The 19244-nt window shown below is 40.7% G+C and overlaps 1 protein-coding gene across 3 annotated transcripts in view; it reads left to right on the top strand.

The window, feature by feature from the left end:
• The first annotated feature begins 537 nt into the window (after positions 1–537).
• Positions 538–19244, top strand: part of DIPK1A (divergent protein kinase domain 1A) — a 104367-nt gene continuing 85660 nt past the window's right edge. Inside the window, exon 1 of one of the 3 annotated variants that reach the window (XM_042997900.1) lies at positions 538–654. In XM_042997900.1, the coding sequence (XP_042853834.1) occupies positions 601–654 (54 nt within the window). In that variant the 5' untranslated portion in view covers positions 538–600. Of the gene's footprint in view, positions 655–13254; positions 13338–19244 lie in introns of those variants that run through there. The other 2 variants (XM_042997901.1, XM_042997903.1) reach the window with 2 other exon arrangements.

Raw genomic sequence — 19244 nt, 5'->3', positions numbered from 1 at the left:
CCGCACCGGACACCGCGCGCGAGGGAGAACGAGCCCGTCCCCACGGAAGGAACCCCAAGCTTCCCTTAAATTTCCATGCAGCCCGCCCAGACACTTCCCGACTGAAGGAGCACTATCCATAGCGGGCGTTAGTCCTGCCAGGAGGGGTGGCTGGGTGGCGGGAGGCGCGGAGAGCGCAGCGTTGCGAGTCGGGAGCCGGCTGCCCCTGGCCGGGCCCGCCCCTCCCCGCGTGGAGTGTGCGACACCCGGGCTTCCGCGGCGCCCTCTGCCTCCTCCGCACGCCTCCCCTTTAAGCGCGAGGCGCAGTTGGATTTATGTCGGCCGAGGCGAGGCGCGACTCCCCTTTATGGCGGAGTCGGCGGCAGCGGCTCTGACAACCGCGGCGGCGGGGCAAGTAGAGCAGGAGGCAGAGCCTCGGACTGCCGGCCGCTGTCTCCGCAGAGGGGCTGGGGGGGAGTCCGGCCCTCGCCGCCGCGGGGGCGGAGGAGTGGGCGGGCCCGGGCGGGCTGGGGGCGGGGAGGCCGGGGAAGGCGGGGAGCCCGGTCGCCTGCGCTCGGGTCCGCCTCTGACTGCGGCGCGGCGGGGCGATGTGTGATTACCATGGCGAGGAGTCTCTGTCCGGGGGCCTGGCTAAGGAAACCCTATTACCTCCAGGTAGGCCGGCGGCGAGCCCTCCGGGCGCCCTCCCTCGCCGCGCGGGATTCGCCCGCCTCCCTCCTCCCTCACTGGGTCGGCGCCCGCCCGAAACCCGCTGCCCCCTGCCGTCCGGCACCTGGCGGCGCGCCCTCCCCGGCCGCCCGGGCGCCGCAGCCTCCACGGCGGCGCTGCCCGCGCCCCCCACAGCTGCCTCGGCGCCTCTCGCGCCCTGGCCGCCGGGCTCCGGGGCCCAGGTCGCCCCGCCCGGGCTCGCCCTGGTGCCCCTCGCATTCTGAGAGCCCTGAGACGTGACCCGGGTGCGACCCTACGCCCCTAGCAGTTGAGGCTCGGCAGCCTGGACTCGGGACGTGCCGCCGGCTTCTCCCTGGTCCGGTGCTCTCCTCCTCCTCCCCTGTGGGCCCCGCACGTCGGCTTTTCAAGACTCTGTGTCTTCGGTCTGTGGTGGGAAAGGTGGTGTGTCATTCCACCATATTTTAGGAAATTATGGCAATTTGTCACATCACTGTTTCTCCAAATCCCCGAGAAGCGACGTGTGCCTTGTGCTGAGCCCCTTGGTTCGGTCTTTCCATCTCACCCGTAATTTAAATGGGAGGTAGGGCTCAGAAGCACACATGAGGGGCGGGTGGGTGTTTGCTTTCTAAAAGGAAAGGGGACAGTGTCTGGTGCCGATCTCAAATACCCCAGCAATGCAAACGTAATTCTCAGTCATGTCATGTGTACTGTTCGCGTGTTAGTCTTTCATGATTTCCCGTTCCACCCTCTGTGCCGCTGCCGGTCTGTGTCTTCGAACCCTACTACTGCCTTCATGTACAGTTGGTCGCCAGGGGGACCTAGTAGACATCGTGAGTAGCTGAGCGCAAATCTACCACCCCAGTGGAAAAACAACTACAAATCAATGCCTCGCGTGGGTCAGCAGCGTTGTCTGCATTCAGAGGACAGTATTCCTTTTACTGCCTACATTAAAAGGCTTAAGGTATCGAAAAATTATTCGGGGACGGGAATTCATGCTCAGCTGGCGCTTTTACAAATTATTTTAAAAGTTGAGAAGAAACCATTGGGGCAAGTAAATCTTTCATTCTTGTCTGGAAATTGCACATGTAAATCGTTACCTTGCAGTGAATCATGCACTGCAAATTGGAAGCATGATTTGACAACCCACTATTTGAAGGGTGTAGGAGTAAAACTAAATGTCTTGGGTCCTTGTAGCGGCCCCACCAGTAGTACTTGTGCTTAAGGAACAGTAGAGCAACCCACTGTAGAATTCAACCTAGGCCAGATACCTCTTTGTAACCCTTTATATGAACGATAGAATATCTTTCCAGACTCTCTCCCCAAAATAAGTTTATTGCGATACTTAAAATGTTTTTCACTAAAACTAACTAGCTATTTATTTTTAATTTTTGAGATTTTGTGGTAAACTTTATTTTAGACTTTGATTAGTTTGTCTCTAAACGTTCTCTATAAATGGGCTGTGACATTTTTTTGGCACCATACCTCAAGAGCTTTCAGATTGGCCGAATTAAGATAAGTTTTGCAAATAGTTGTGGTTCCATTAATGGCAAACATTTGGTATTTCTGCCTTTCAAATGTGCACATCATTATATATTACTAAAATAAGGTAAACTTGGATTTTAAGCATTTCAAAAGGATTTGGGGGATATAGTGATATTTTAGTAGACTACTTTTTTTTTTAATTTTTTAAAATGTTTATTTATTCTTGGGAGAGAGGGAGAGACAGAGTGTGAGCAGGAGAGAGGGAGACACAGTACCCCAAAGCAGGCTCCAGACTCTGAGTGGTCAGCACAGAGCGGGATGCGGGACTCGAACTCACAAACTGAGATCATAACCTGAGCTGAAGTCGCATGCTTAACTGACAGCCACCCAAGTGCCCCAGTAGGCTACTTCTATATAAAGAATGATTAAATAGGAAATTATTGATTCTAGTATTATATTTTAGATAAATAAGTTTTAAACTTGGGAACCCAGGGGCCTGGTGTTTTAAACAATGTCTTGGTATTAGTATTTATTGTTTTTATGAATTTTCTTGTTAGTTGTGCCTCACTATACTCTTTTAGTTTAACCAGTTAAAAAAAAAGGCCTTCACATTACTCAAGTGTCATACTTTTTTTCTGTTCCCTATTGTCTAAATGCCTCATCTTCTGCTTTTTAGAATTCCTTTACCACTAGGTGCTTCAACCTTGAAATTGTTTTGGGCAAAGTCAGAATATCTCCAACTGAGACCATTAGACAGTACTCAGTTTCTCAGCCACTGAAGATTGAATTAATATATACAGTACTCCTTTTCCTCTTTTCTTGTTATATTTTTCCTGAGAATAAAATCACGTTCGTTTAAGAACAGCATGAGGCATGAGAACAGAGCTGAGCTTTGTTCATTTGTGCTTCTGGTTCATCATGACCTTGAAAAAACTTCCTAACTTTTTAGTTCCATAGTTTCCGTATCATAAAGTGGAGATTGTGGTTCTTAACTGAGTACATCACATAAATATAGTGAGGATGAGCATATGAAGTTAAGTATTTTTTGTGACATTTTTGCTACATTTTAAATAGAAAAGCATGTGAATTTAAGTAGTAAATACATACAGGTAAATATGTTGAATTCCTTCACCCAAAGATTCCTGGCTATCTACATCACCACCCCCACTTTTATTTATTGAGCATTTATTGGTAATTGATCTAGGTGTATATATAATATGATTTATCATATTGATTTAGTCATTTACTTAATATATGTTGGAGGCCTGTCACATCCCAGAAACTTTGTGAGATGGAAGCAATTCTACTGGAGCTAAGCAAATGTCTTTGTGGTCCTTATGGAACTTAAAGTCTAGTTAGGGAGACAAACATTAATTAAATAATCCAGAAATACATAATGACAACAGTAAGTGCAATGAAGGAAAAGGGAAGATGCAGAAGACAACTTGAGAGGAAGAGAACAGTTTCTTTCTCTTTAAAAAAAAAAATTTTTTTTTAATGTTTATTTATTTTTGAGAGTGAGTGAGAGAGACAGAGCACGACTTGGGGAGGGCCAGAGGGAGAAGGAGACACAGAATCTGAAGCAAGCAAGCTCCCAGCTCTGAGCTGTCAGCACAGAGCCCCATGTGGGGCTGGAACCCACGAACCATGAGATTATGACCTCAACCGAAGTTGGACGCTTAACTGACGGAGCCACCCAGGCGCCCCTAGTTTCTTTCTCTTTTAAAACTATTTTATTATGGAAATTTTTATACATACATAAAGCAGAAAAGAATAATGAACTCTCACCTACCTATCACCTGCCCTCAACAATGATCAGTATTTTGTTTCATTTCTCCTGCCAATATCCTCTTTCCAACTAGAGTGGTTTTTCAAAATTATTATTTAAAAATTTTTAATTCTAGTATAGTTAACATACAGTATTATATTAGTTTCAGATGTACAACATAGTGATTCAATAATTCCATATATTACTCTGTGTTCATCATGATAAGTGTACTCTTAATCCCCTTCACTGATTTTACCCATTCCTCCCACCCTCCTTCCTCTCTGGTAGCCATCAGTTTATTCTCTGTAGTTAGGAGTCTGGTTTTGGGAAGGGTTCTTTTTCCCTTTGTTCATGTATTTTGTTTCTTAAATTCCACATATGGGTCAAATCATATGGTATTTTTTTTTCTCTGACCCACCTCTTTCACTTAGCATTACACTCTTTAGCCCCATCCATGTTGTTGCAAATGGCAAAGTGTCATTCTTTTTCATGGCTGAGTAATATTCTATTACATATATGCAATATAAATATATGTATGTATATCAACTCTGTATAATCGTGGGTTTATTTCTGAGCTCTCTGTTTCATTGATCTATGTGTCTGTTTTTGTGCCAGTACCATACTGTTTTGATTATTGCAGCTTCATATTAGATCTTCAAGTCTGGGATTATGGATACCTACAGTTTTGTTCTTCTTTTTCAAGATTGCTTTGGCTATTCAGGGTTTTTCATGGCTCTGTACAAATTTTAAGATTATTTGTTCTAGCTTTGTGAAAAATGCTGTTGGTATTTTGTTAGGGCTTGTATTAAATCTATAGATTGCTTTGGGTAATATGGGCATTTTAATAATATTTGTCCTTCCAACCAGCTAAAGTATTTTTTAATGTTTATTTATTTACTTTGAGAGAGAGAGAGAGAGAGGGAGAGAAGGAGGAGGAGGAGGAGGAGGAGGAGAGGCAAAAAGAAAGGGAGAGAGAATCCCAAACAGGCTCTGCACTGCCAATGTGGAGTCAACTCGGGGCTCAAACCCTCTAACCGTGGGATTATGACCCAAGCCCAAATCAAGAGTTGGATGCCTACCTGATTGAGCCACCCAGGTGCCCCCATCAATACCAACTTTTTGATGCAGGGAGTACTTCTTCCAGAGAAGTGGTGAAGGCACACTTTGTCTGTGGGGCCTCTGTCAGTCAGGAGGGCTCATGACCTGCCTGAAATAGATAGCCAACAAACATTTACCTGAGCAACATGGCAAGGCATTATTCTCAGAGCATACTAATTTATAGGTCCATCCTTTCCAGCTATTTTGTTGAAAACTTACCTGAGAAATAGTACTTCCTGGACTGGCTAAATGTTGCGGCACATTGAACAGAGTAGAGGCCTGCATCCGAGATCGGAAACTGTGGGTGTATTAACATGTTTAGACCATTTTTAGGCAGTGTTTTTCTTCCACACATCATTACAGTGATACTACTTTTGGCCCACTGGATGTGGTGACCCAGCATGACACCTGCATTTATCTGTTTTTAGCAGTGTGTTTCCTACAAATTAGGATCTACTTTGTTTAGGGTTTACTCAGGTCTGAGTGGGACTGATAACACAGCCTATAATTCCTTAGTTTTAGTTTAGAATACCTTCTTCCTTCTCACTATCATTAAGTCTTGGAAGAATGAAAGTTAAGACAATTTAGAACAATTTTCTGTATTTAGATTATACACATTTTTCCACTCATTCTGTCTGCATGCCCTGTTGCATTTAAAAAGCTGCTGCAACTCTAACGGAATTTGAAGTTTGAGATATGCGGGTACTTCTAAAGGTTTTCAAGCCCTTTAGATTGCAAAACTTTTAAATTTCTTAACAATGACTAACAGTTCCAATATGTGTTCTGTAGAGCTGTCATGAAAAAAGGATAAATAGCATGTTCTAATTAGGGTGTGGGCACTTGTTTAACATTTCTGATACCAGGCTCTTTGGTTTATATTAGTACTGTCTTTCAAAAATGACTGCTGTTGGGGTGCCTGGGTGGCTTAGTTGGTTGAGTGTCCAACTTCAGCTTAGGTCATGATCTCATGGTTCATGAGTTCAAACCCCACACTGGGCACACTACTGTCAGTGCAGAGCCTGCTTTAGATTCCCTGTCTCCCTCTCTCTCAGCCCCTCCCCCCACTCACGCTCTCTTAAGAATAAAAATAAACATTAAAAAAATGACTGCTGTAGATGGTTTGGTTCTTTGTAACTTAGTGTGGCTGTTTTATGGGATTTAGTGCGAGATGGGGTTACTGACTAGGTTAACTGGTACTAAGTGATGATGTTATCAAGTATGGTACTTAGGGTAAAATGGCTTCTTGCCCATTTTCAGCCTCCAGGATTATTTTAAATCTAAGGATAATTAGAGCAGGTGGTGGTTCCCTATTCCCCAAAGACTATAGGTGGTGTGGTTCTCATCAAGTTTGTTAGACCTACTGTTCAAAGCTAAATTTTTGCCTTTGCCTGAAATGAAATCCCTAAAACTCTGATTAGCTTCCTGAGACTGGTGAGTATATTGAGAGCGTATGCATCCCATAATGTCTTAAATTCAAACATAAAATTATAATGCAAACATTTGATATTATCATTAGTTGCTTTTCTACCCCTGTTAGAAACTCAAAGAAATGAGGAATTCTCAGGCATATTGCATCCTCACCATACTTTCAGGCTGTAGCGTATAGTAATAGTGTTTGTTTCTTCATTGTCATCTTCCCAGTGCCCCTCCATTTTCATTTTGATCAATTATAAAGTTGTTTTACATTGTCTATAGTTTTTCCTTCCTTCTTTCTTTTCCTTCCTCCCCTCCTTCCTCCCTCCCTCCCTCCTACAGTTAGGTACATTTTAATGCTTTCATTTCTTAAAGTTGCTTCTAAAAACAATGCTATACCATTCCGTTAAATATCATCTTTTATATCATTTGGTTGAAAAGCTAAATGTCTCACATTCTTAACATATTTCTAGACATTCAAATATTTTTGACTAATTTTCCCTTAAAAATCTTAATCTACAAAGTATATGAATTTAGAAAAACTATGGTATTGTCAAGTGAACATATTTGAAGAAAAAAAACCAAAATATTAGTGGATCAATTTTTCTTTAGAAATAAATAGTTCTTTTTTTTTAAAGAGTTTTTTTTTTTTTTTTACATTTTTAAAAGTGTTTATTTATTTTTGAGAGAGAGAGAGAGAGAGCAGGGGAAGGGCAGAGACAGAGGGAGACATAGAATCCGAAGCAAGTTCCAGGCTCCAAGCTGTCAGCACAGAGCCTGGCATGGGGGTCAAACCCATGAACTGCAAGATCCTGACCTGAACTGAAGTTGGACGCTCAACTGACTGAACCATCGAGGTGTGCCAGAAATAAGTAGTTCTTTTTGTGGTTGGGTGAGTTGACTGGGTATTTAATGAAATAATTTTTTTAGATGTTATCATGGTGTTGTGGTTATTTTTCTTTTGTTTTCTATTGTGGCCGCAAACACATAATATGAAATTCACCATCTTATCATTTTTTTTATGTTTATTTATTTTGAAAGAGAGAGAGCGAGAGAATGAGGGAGGGGTAGAGAGAGAGGGAGAGAGAGAGAGAGAGAGAGAGAACCCCAAGCAGGCTCTGCACTGTCAGCACTGAGCCCAGTGTGAGGCATAATCTCATGAGTGGTGAGATCATGGCCTGAGCTGAAAATCAAGAGTCAGACGCTTAACCAACTGAGCCACCTGGGCACCCCACTATCTTACCACTTTTATGTGTATGGTACAATAATGTTAATATATGCACAATGTTGGAAACAGCTCTCTGGAACTTTTTATCTTGCAAAACTGAAACTCTGTAATTAAACATCTCCCCATTTCCCCCTCCCTACCAGCTTGGTAACCATATTCTGCTTTTGTTTCTGAGAGTTTGACTTCTTTAGATACCCCATGTAAGTAGAATCATGCAGTCCGTGTTTTATGACTGGCTTATTTCACTTAGCATAATGTTCTCAAGATTGATCCATCTTGTAGTTTATGACAAGATTTCCTTCTTTTTAAAGGCTGAATAATTTTCTACCATATGTGCATACCACACTTTCTTTATCCATTCATTAGTCACTGGACATTTAGGTTGCTCCCACATCTTGGCTATTGTGATTAATGCTGCAGTGAACATGGAAATTATAATAATTCTTTGTGATCCTGCTTGCAATTATGTATACCCAGAAGTGAGATTGCTAAATCATAGGGTAATTCTATTTTTAATTTTTTAAGGAAACTCCATACTGGTTTTTATTGTGGCTATACCATTTAAATTCCCATCAACAATGCACAGGTTTTCCACATCCTTGTCAGCACTTGTTATTTTCTGTTTTTGTTTTTGTTTTGTTTTTTTGATAGTGGCCATTCTAACGGATGTGAGGTGATATCTCATTGTGGTTTTGGTTTGCAATTCCTTGATGATAAGTTATGTTGAGTATCTTTTCATGTGCTTTTTGGCCATTTTTATATCTTGTTTGGAAAAAGTTCCTTTTCGATTTATTGTTTCAGATTGATGTTTTTTTCAACAGGGTTATGGATTATTATAAATAGAGTTTCCTTTCTGTCCTAAGAACTGAGTAATCATGTCCGAGGATATTCTTGCAAGAGAGATTTATAACATGCTAACAACCTTCTGAATTAATTACTACATCCATTTCAGACATACATGGTATCAGAATCACAGACTGATAGATCCTAGAGCTGGGACCATCAGTTTTACTGCCTGCCCCCTGGTTGCTTGAAATTAGAGCTTCTTATTTATTTTAAATTTGAAATATTGACCAATATGCCAACCTCTGTACCATTGATTGGATCTAGGATTTTGGTGGTTTTTTTTTTTTTAATGTTTATTTTTTGAGAGAGAGAGAGAGAGACAGAGTGTGAGCAGGGGAGGGGTAGAGAGAGGGAGACACAGAATCTGAAGCAGGCTCTAGGCTCTGAGCTGTCAGCACAGAGCCTGATGTGGGACTTGAACTCACGGACTCTGAGATTATGACCTGAGCTGAAGTTGGATGCTTAACTGACTGAGCCACCCAGGCACCCTGGGTCTAGGATTTTGAATAAAATGTGCTAAAGGATTTTTTTGAGATAATGGGGAAATTGAAAATGAACTATACATTGGATGGTATTATTGTATCATTGTTATCATTGTTAAATTGTATTATATAATAGAGTGTCTTTATTTTTAGAAGGTGTAAACTGAAGTATTTAGCATAAAAAATGTCATAATGCCTATAATTTACTTTCAAATAGTTCAGGAAAATACATTTGTATATACATATATAAAGAGCAGTGTTTCTTAACCTTGGCACTATTGACATTTAGGGCTGGATAATTCCTTGTGGTGTGGGGCTTTGTTTTGTAGGATATTTAGCAGCATCCCTGGCCTCTACCCTTTAGATACCAGTAGCATCCTCCCCCCCACCCCCCAGTAATGACAGTCAAAATGTCTCCAAACATTGCTAGATGTCCTCTGAGAGGCAAAATTGTTCCTAGTTGAGGACCACTGATACAGAGAAAAAGAAAGCAGGAGAGGTAGAGATATTTATGTATGTTTAGAGAGAATGACAAAGAAAGCAAATGTAGGACAATGTTAGCGATTGATGAATATAGGTATAAGGGTATTTTTTGCACTATTCTTTTAAAGTTTCTGTAGATTTAAGGATTTTCAAAATAAAAGGTTGGGGGAAAATTAATTAAACTGGATTTCATAATAACTGAGTATTATTGGAAATGTGTGAACTCTGTCCAAAGTTACATGAAAGGTCAGGAAAATGAGATTTGATAGAGCACATTTGAAGTCAGCAATTAAAGAAAGTGTGTTAGTCTTCCAGTGTTCCTGGAATAAATTACCACAAATTGAGCAGCTTAATACAACACCCATTTGTTTGTACCCTTATGTCACAGTTCTGTAGGTTAGAAGTTTGAGTACAGTTTGGCCTGCTCATTCACTGCTCCAGGTTTCAAAGGTTGAAATCAAGGTGTCATTAGGGTTGACTTTCTTTCTGGAGTACTGGACTCTTTTAGGTTGTTGTTAGAATTCAGTTCCATACTTGGGCTGAGGTGTCCATTTCCTTTCTGGCTGTTGGCTGGGGTTGTTCTCAACTTCTAGAGGCCACCTACACTCTTTGGTTCATGGCTTCCTTTCTCCATATAGAAAGCCCATGAGAGTGGTAGAGCCTTTGCATGCTTCATATCTCTCTGATTTCCTCTCTGCCTCATTGCTCTGGCTCTTCTGCCTTTCTCTTCTGCTGTTAAGGGGTCACATTGGGTACACCCAGTTAACCGAGGATATCTCTGCTTTAAAGTCAGCTGATTAGTAACCTTAATTCCAACTGCCAAGTCTCTTCATACATAGATTAGTGTTTGATTCAATAACCAAGGGGGTGGGAATCTTGGGAGACATCTTTAGAATTCTGCCTACCACAAAAAGAATACAACTGAATTCTGACAATTAAAAAAATCAGTCATTTCCTACAATATTTTATTCATGTCTTTCCCATTGCTATTAGGTTTGAAGATGTTGTCATAGAATAGATTTTATAAGAGTTGTATTGTTTTAAGTTTATTTTTTTTTAATAATCTCTACACCCAACATGGAACTTGAACTCATGACCCTGAGATCAAGAGTTGTGCACATGCTCTTCTGACTGAGTCAGCACACACCCCAAGAGAATTGTATTTATTGTTCCAACAACTACTATGGGAAGAATCATGGATGTTTATTAAAGGAAGGAAGACACAAATAGCTGCTGTGTGAAAATATTTGTTTTTACAGTAGATACTATTCTTAAATCTTTTGTACTATTATACAAACTAAAGTAAGAGTACAAAATTTCACTTTATGAACCCTAGGAAAACATTCTTTAAAATGTAACTTATGGGTCCCTTGAGTTTGTTCCTAGAAAAAAAAAAATGTAACTTATGGGGTGCCTGAGTAGCTCAGTCAGTTAAGCATCAGACTCTTGCTTTTGGCTCAGGTCATGATTTCATGATCGTCCAGCCCTGTGTTGTGTAGGCTCTGCACGGGGCGTGGAGCCTGCTTAACATTCTCTTTGTCCCTCTCCCCCCCACCACCCTGCTCGCTTGTGCTCTCTCCCTCTCTCTCAAAAATAAAAAAGTAACTTATTTCTCTTTATTACTATAATTAAAGTTGTTCTTAACCCCTTAAAGAAGATAACACTTGGTTTTGTTTTACTGTATCAGCTGACAACATTTTTAGTCACACCTGATCCAGTAATACTAAATTTGTCCCCAGTGAATGCAGAGCCTATTTATTACCCTGATCTTCTCCTTTTTCCTGAGCATATACTCAGGTTGTGCAAAATGATACAATGTACATGTTTTTCCATGTGTTCAAAAATATTCTGTAACCACTCTAAGATACTGAGCTCCTGTAGCCCACACTAAGCACACACTTCTTCTTTCTTGCATTCCTATTCTTTACTTTCACCATCACCCTCGTGTTATCATCACAACTGAGGCCTTTGCACACCCATGTCTTCCAGTCCATCCACCCCGCTCTGGCTTTCCTCCTTTCCCTATTCAGTCAGGATGCCAAGATCTGTCTTTTCAGCTGCTCTTCTTGGCTCATTTACCATCTCCTTATTGCTCTGACCTTCCTTCATTCTTTGTGGATACTCCTGCCCTTTCCTTTCAGTTACTTTAGTCCTTTGCTCCCCACTTTCCCCAAGATTCCAGCCTTCTTCTACTTCTCATTTTGTACAAGCTCTGTTGGTAATTGTAGCTCTTCACGTGACTTACACTACAACCCAAATATTAATGGGTCTCAACTCTATATCACCAGTCCAAACCTCTCCCCCAGAACTTTAGATTTGCTTATTTGATATCTACCTTTAGATGGCACTTCGTATTTAACATGTCCTAACCTAAACTCCACCCCCCTCAAAACTTGCTTCTTTCCCTTTCAGTTAGTGATACTCTCCAGTTAGTAAAGAGCATTTCCCCAGCGATTAGTAATGGTAAGTACTTTTTCACGTATCTATTGGCCATCTGTCTCCTGCTGGTACCATGATTCTCTCCTTATGTGTCGTTAGGCCCACTATAATAGCCTCCAGAATGGCCTTCCGGCCTCATTTATACCCTTTTAGCTCCATCTTCCACATTGCTTCCAGAGTCATCTTCCCCCAAATGCAAATCTGATCTAGTCTCCCTCCCTTTTGATGAAATCCTTTAATGACGTTCTACTGCCTTCAGGAGACTATGCAGAGTTCTGAGCATGGCCCTCCATGTCTGGTCCCTTCCTGTCTTGCCATTTCATTCCTGCCACTACCACCTTATGCACCCTTTAAAGCTCTAGCAATCTCGAAAATCTTGCAGTTTACCAACACACCATGCTCATGTGTCAGCCTGTCTGCCCTCCCTTTTCTGCTTTGCCCTAGGATACCCTTCCCCATTTCCCTGCATTCCTGTCTACCTGGTTTATTCTTAGTTTTCTACTTGCCCTTCAGGTTTTGACTCGAAGAGGAAGTGACCTCTTAGCAATCCTTCCCTAACACCCCACACAGTATTAGTGTGCCTCTTTTGTGCTCCAGACTGTGTGTGCATGATATCCAGCACATACAATGATACTTGTCACCAGCAGTTTTTACAACTTTCTTTGGTCCCAGGCTCGATTTCCTTGAGAGCCAAGATGTCCGTTGCCCTCCTCTATCCTCTGTGCTTAGCCAAGACTAGATGCTCAGTAAATATTTGTTGAATGAATCAGCATAAACACTAGCAGAGATAGTTTATGGGACTGATTAGATTAATTTTTTGTACAAAAGAAAACATGTATATAATAAGTAAAATAATATAGGTGAGCTTATGATGCAAATTATTGTTCTCCCCTTCTACTTCTCCTTATCCCCAGCTTTAGTCCTGAAAGGTAGCCTCTTTGAACCACTTATCTTTTTGGCTTTCCTGGTAACTATACCTCTAACTTCTAGAGCTCTGTGTTTGAAAGGAACTGTATACATCCTAGGAGGTGCTTTATTCTCATATACTTTTTTATATCTTAAAATATTTATTTTTGTCAGAATAGCTAAATATTTTCTGTTTCTGGTTTATTACTACAGTAAGCATTCCCTCCAGATAAAAAAATCTATTCAAAATTATTCTGATATACTTTTGTAAAAAAAAATTTTTTTTTAATGTGTTATTTATTTTTAAGACAGAGCATGAGTGGGGATGGGGCAGAGAGAGAGGGAGACACAGAATCTGAAGCAGGCTCCAGGCTCTGAGCTGTCAGCACAGAGCCCGACATGGGGCTCGAACTCACGAACTGTGAGATCGTGACCTGAGCTGAAGTCGGACGTTCAACCAACTGAGCCACCCGGGCACCCTCTGATATACTTTTAACATCTATTTTTGTGTAAGTTATAACAGGTATGTAATAGATTAATATAGTCATAAGTTTATATAGAATATTTATAAGTAAATATACAAATGTTAGAGATTTGTGCTTTGAGATCTTTTCCTGAGAGTTGTACAGTCAAAAAGATTATTTCCTCCAAATAACAGAATTTTATGTTTTTTAATCAATTTCAGATAATATCTATTGACTTTCCACTTTAAAAAATGAGTGTTCAGGGGCGCCTGGGTGGCTCAGTCGGTTAAGCGTCCGACTTCGGCTCAGGTCACGATCTCGTGGTCCATGAGTTCGAGCCCCGCATCAGGCTCTGGGCTGATGGCTCAGAGCCTGGAGCCTGTTTCCGATTCTGTGTCTCCCTCTCTCTCTGCCCCTCCCCCGTTCATGCTCTGTCTCTCTCTGTCTCAAAAATAAATAAACGTTAAAAAAAAAATTAAAAAAAAAATGAGTGTTCAGCCCTCTTATACTATAGTCCTCCCATTCTCTCTTCCAGTGCTTGATACAGCAGTCGTATTATTAATTTTACTTCCTCTGCACTTTACTTAGTAACTTTAGACACTGACAGTGATTCTCATTTTGTCCACTTTTGACAATATTTGTTGACTCCCCCATTTTCAAAAAGGGGCATTAGAACATGTGCTTCTTTTTCCATCTGTTTTTCTCACTTTCTGTCAGTGACACTTTCATATTGTCAAAGTTGATAACTTTTATATTTTGTCCTATTACCAAGGACAACCAAAGCTCCACATAAGTTGAATCTAAAAGATGAAAACTATAAATAGTATCATACTGTTATGACCTGCTAACTATTCCTATAAAGGAAAATCTCCCTTATGAACCTGAGACCCACTGACTGCAGCATGAAGTTACTTTCTCCTTGTCAGGAAGGCAGTAGAATTAACAGACAAGGACAAATCCTTCTTGTTATTAAGCAAATTACTGCAAGGATTTGCCCTTTTCCAAAAGCTAAACCATATTTCTGCCAGTGGGGAAGAGAACATGTGATGTTTGCTCATTCCCTATAAATAAAAACTTTCTTTTTGCTTAGGAATCATACTTGTTTGCTTTTTTTTTAAGTTTATTTATTTGAGAGAGAGAGAGTGAGGGAGAGAAAGAGAGAGAGCATGCAAGCAGGGGAGGGGCAGAGGGAGAGGAAGAGAGAGAATCCCAAGCAGGCTCTGTGCTGACAGACATGAACCATGAGATCATGACCTGAGCCAAATTCAAGAGTTGAATGCTTAACCGACTGAGCCAGCTAGGTGCTCCATGCTTGCTTTTTAATATTCCTATTAAAGAATAATTCAAAAGCCTATCCTTTGAGATCTATATTAAAGTAACAGAGTTATGATTTGTGATTACTATGGGGCACAGTTTCTTCCCTGAATAGTCAATATACCTTATTTTTCTGGATGACTGTCTGCTCAGCTGTGGGGAGCAGACATTTCTTCTGACATCTGCCTGCAAATCCAAGTGAACTGAGCTAGTTCTGGAGTGCTGGACCGTTTGAGTAATGAACAACTGTCACCTTTAGGGAGAGTACCGCAAATAGGAATTGCTTATCATCTCGTGCCATGTACACAGAAAATAAGAGTGAAACACTTTTGACCAGGATTTCTTTTAGGATCCTGAAATTTGTCTTGACACCAAATGTATCAAAGTTAGTTCTGGCCTAAGATGAAGAGCATCTCTATTTTTAGTATTCCGTAAAATATGATTCTATAAATATTTAGTGTAGAGCCAATTTGCGTGCTAGGATTACATTTTCTTCTCTCAAAGCCCAGAGTAATGAACTCTGGACTCTCAAGATTCTATGATCAATAACAACCAGATCCTCTTTTCTCGTACTCCGTTAATTCCTTATCAACTGGGGTAAATGTAAGCTTGCTTCATATTTGGAATGTACCTTCTTTGTGCCTCTTTTTTTTTTCCAGGAAGTTTCTAGTTGCCTTTCTTCTTCTAATTTATTTATTTATTTTTTTTGGTATAATAATATGCCTTTGTCATAGCCTCACTTCCTATATACATTCAGTTATGTTTTCTATTCTGCGGCATCCCCCTTTGTAACCAACTGCTTTTCTAGGTTACCAGACAGCTGTGTTACAAGGATCTCCCTCCACTCTTCTCCTGGGTTGGAATCACTTTTCTCAGGATCCTGTCTTCCACAGGATCCACTTTTACTGTCCTGATTTTGCCATCATTTTACTGGAGTGTGTCCTGAAATAAGTTCTTTAGAAAGGATATGTGGGAAATAAACTTTCTGAGTCATGTCTAAAACTGTATATATTGTATCTTAGAACTTGTTCGTAGTTGGGCTGGGTGTAGAATTCAGGGTGAAAATAATTTCCTTTAGAAAATGTGAAGATGTAGTTCCATTGTTTTCTAACATCCTCTGTTGCTGACAAGAAGCCAGTTTGTTTATTGATCCTTTCTGGGTGACCTTTGTTCCTTGTTCAGGGTCTCTTTTTTATACTTGTTTTGAAATTCCATGAGGAAATGTATAGAGGTAGGTCTTTTTATCAGTTAGTTGTATTGAGTACTTACTGAGCCCTTCCAGTCTTAAGACTTGGGTCTTTCTTCAGCTCTGGGGGAATTCTATTATTTGTTAAATAGTTTTCCCCTCTCTTTTTTCTGTTCCCTCTTTTTGGGGCTCTTATTAGTCAAATGTTGTACCTCTTAGATTGACTGTTTATGTCTCTTATAGTTTCTCTATTATTTCCATATTTTTATCCATATACTCTCATTCTGTGTTTCTCAATTTTGCTTTCTAGATCATCTGTTGATTTGCTTTCATTTTCTAATCACTCTTTAAATACTAAGAATTTTAGGGGTGCCTGGGTAGCTCAGTCAGTCGAGCGTCTGACTTCAGTTCAGGTTGTGAACTCGTGGTTCATGAGTTCAAACCCCACATCGGGCTTGCTGCTGTCAGCCTGTCAGGGCGGAGCCTGCTTCGGATTCTCTGTCTCCCTCTCTCTCTGCCCCTTCCTTTCTCTCTCTCTCTCTCAAAAATAAATAAACAGTAAAAAAATAAAAAAATTCTAAGAATTTTAAACTAAATTCAAAAGAGTTCTTCCAAGTTATTTGTTCCTTTTTTGTGGTTTCCTATTCTTTATGTGTTTTTCTCAGTTCTTTCTCATGCTGCTGGATTTCCCCATGTGCCTGGTAATCCTTGGTTGTCTATTCATATTTTAAGAAAGAAGGACTGAGGAACTGAAATGGATTTTCTGTGCCATTTTATTATTTTTTTTAATGTTTATTTTTGAGAGAGAGACAGAGACAGAGCACAAGTGGGGGAGGGGCAGAGAGCGAGATGGAGATACAGAATCTGAAGCAGGCTTCAGGCTCCAGGCTCTGAGCTGTCAGCGCAGAGCCCAACTCAGGACTTGAACTCACAAACTGCGAGATCATGACCTGAACTGAAGTCAGAGGCTTAACCAACTGAGCCACCCAGGCACCCCTATTTTCTGTGCCATTTTATTTTCCATTTTTTTATTTAAAAAATTTTTTTTAACATTTATTTTTGAGAGACAGAGAGAGACAAAGCATGAGCAGGGAAGGGGCAGAGAGAGAAGGAGACACAGAATCCAAAGCAGGCTCCAGGCTCTGAGCTCCAGGCTGTCAGTACGGAGCCTGATGTGGGTCTCAAACCCACAAACTGTGAGATCATGACCTGAGCCAAAGTCGGATGCTCAACCAACTGAGCGACCCAGGCACCCCTTCTATGCCTTTTTAAAAGTTGGTCTCTATTCCCCCTAGACCTATCACCTGTGTGGATGGCTGACTGAGCCCTCAGTGTAGGGCAAGATGCCTTGACTGGCCTGCTTGCTCTAGGCCTGTGCTCAGACCCTGACCTTGTGCTGGAGGAGTGCTCTACTGTGGGCACACTCCCCCTAGATGCCTTTACTTTCCCCAGGTCATTTGTTCTTTCAATTATCTGGCTTTTCAACTGAGGATTAATGCCAGGATGCCTGTGATCTGTGTGGGGGTGGGGGAAGTAGATGCGGATGCCAACCACAACAGTTCCAAGTACAGACCTTCAATTATTCCCACTGTCTTTAGCCCCACTTCTCCCTTCTCTCCTCACTTGTACCTGCTGGCCTAGAGCCCAGAGCCATCAGGTGTTCCAGGGCAGATTGGCTCTCTAGATTCCTCCTAGCATTCCAACAAGCATTTTGGCTTCCAGCTCTTCTTAGGTTGCCTTGTGGGCTATGGCTTTCTCTGGCTGTCTCATGCATCAACACAATTCCATCTGCTTTTTGAATTCTAGAAATTTTGTTGTATCTTTCATCCACTGGTGAACCCCTTAACTTTTCTTTTGTTTTGTTCTCCCTTATTTGAGTGTGGTTTTGTAAGCTGTAAGTAGTAAACACACATCCTTAATCTACCATCTTGAACTGAAAATCCTGATGTGAATTTTATTTTATTTTATTTATTTTCCTTTTTTAAAATTTTCATTTATTTATTTTTTGAAGTTTATTGTCAAATTGGTTTCCATACAACACCCATTGCTCATCCCAACAGGTGCCCTCCTCAATGCCCATCACACACTTTCCCCTCCCTCCCACCCCACTCCCCGATGTGAATTTTAAACTATCTGTCTTATGAATATTTACCTAACCTGTTTGTCTTAATGGCTGCAATGTCTATTTAAGCATTACATAATTTATGAATTATTTCAATAAAGACAAGAGAATTAGGGTAAATAACTTCAGAGGAATAAAGATGCAATGACACAATTTTTCAGAAAATCTTATATAATATCAACAGTTTACTTTAGTAAAAAAGAGAAAAAACTACTCAAAGATTAGAGTCTTAGAATTATCATCAATTTTGTGTCTGATTTCTTTTTCTTTTTTTTAATTTTACTTTTTGTTTTTTAAATTTTACATCCCAATTAGTTAGCATATAGTGCAACAATAATTTCAGGAGTAGATTCCTTAGTGCCCCTTACCCATTTAGCTCATCCTCCCTCCCACAACCCCTCCAGTAACCCTCAGTTTGTTCTCCATATTTATGAGTCTCTCCTGTTTTGTCCCCCTGCCTGTTTTTATATTATTTTTGTTTCCCTTCCCTTATGTTCATCTGTTTTGTCTATTAAAGTCCTCATATGAGTCATATGATTTTTGTCTTTCTTTGACTGACTGATTTCACTTAGCATAATACCCTCCAATTCATCCACATAGTTGCAAATGGCAAGATTTCATTCTTTTTGGTTGCCGAGTAATACTACATTGTGTGTGTATGTATGTATGTGTGTGTATATATATATATATACACACACATCTTCTTCATCCATTCATCCATCGATGGACATTTGGGCTCTTTCCATACTTTGGCTACTGTTGATATTGCTGCTGTAAACATGGGGGTGCATGTGTCCTTTCGAAACGACACACCTGTATCCCGTGGATAAATGTCTAGTAGTGCAATTGCTGGGTCGTAGGGTAGTTCTATTTTTAGTTTTTTGAGGAACCTCCATACTGTGTTCCAGAGTAGCTGCACCAGCTTGCATTCCCATTGTGCCTGATTTCTATAGGCTATCATCAACAAGGTTATTATGTGCTCGGTACCAGGTAAGCACTGAACTTGCAGCAGTGACATGATAGATCTCTGCTCTCATAGAATTCACATGTTGCTTTTGGGAGTTTTTGGAGTTGTTTTGGCACTGATGAATAAATAATAAATGCATTTTAAAAAATAAGCAACAAAAACATTGGGCAGCTATGTGTACAATGCAATAATTGAAATAGGTTATGTGATAATGAGTATCAGGACATCTATTTGGCCAGCTGGTTGGAGAACCTTCTTGTGGAAGGGATAATAATCTGAGATCTAACTAAAGAGCAGGAGACAGGCAGGCAAAAACTGTGACCTTGGCATTACTGTCAGAGAGCATATCCTTTCCTCTTAATCAGTGTTACCTACCC

The sequence above is a fragment of the Panthera tigris genome, chromosome C1, assembly GCF_018350195.1.
Source record: "Panthera tigris isolate Pti1 chromosome C1, P.tigris_Pti1_mat1.1, whole genome shotgun sequence".
Taxonomy (NCBI): Eukaryota; Metazoa; Chordata; class Mammalia; order Carnivora; family Felidae; genus Panthera; species Panthera tigris.
This window is presented reverse-complemented; position numbering and strand designations above follow the sequence as displayed.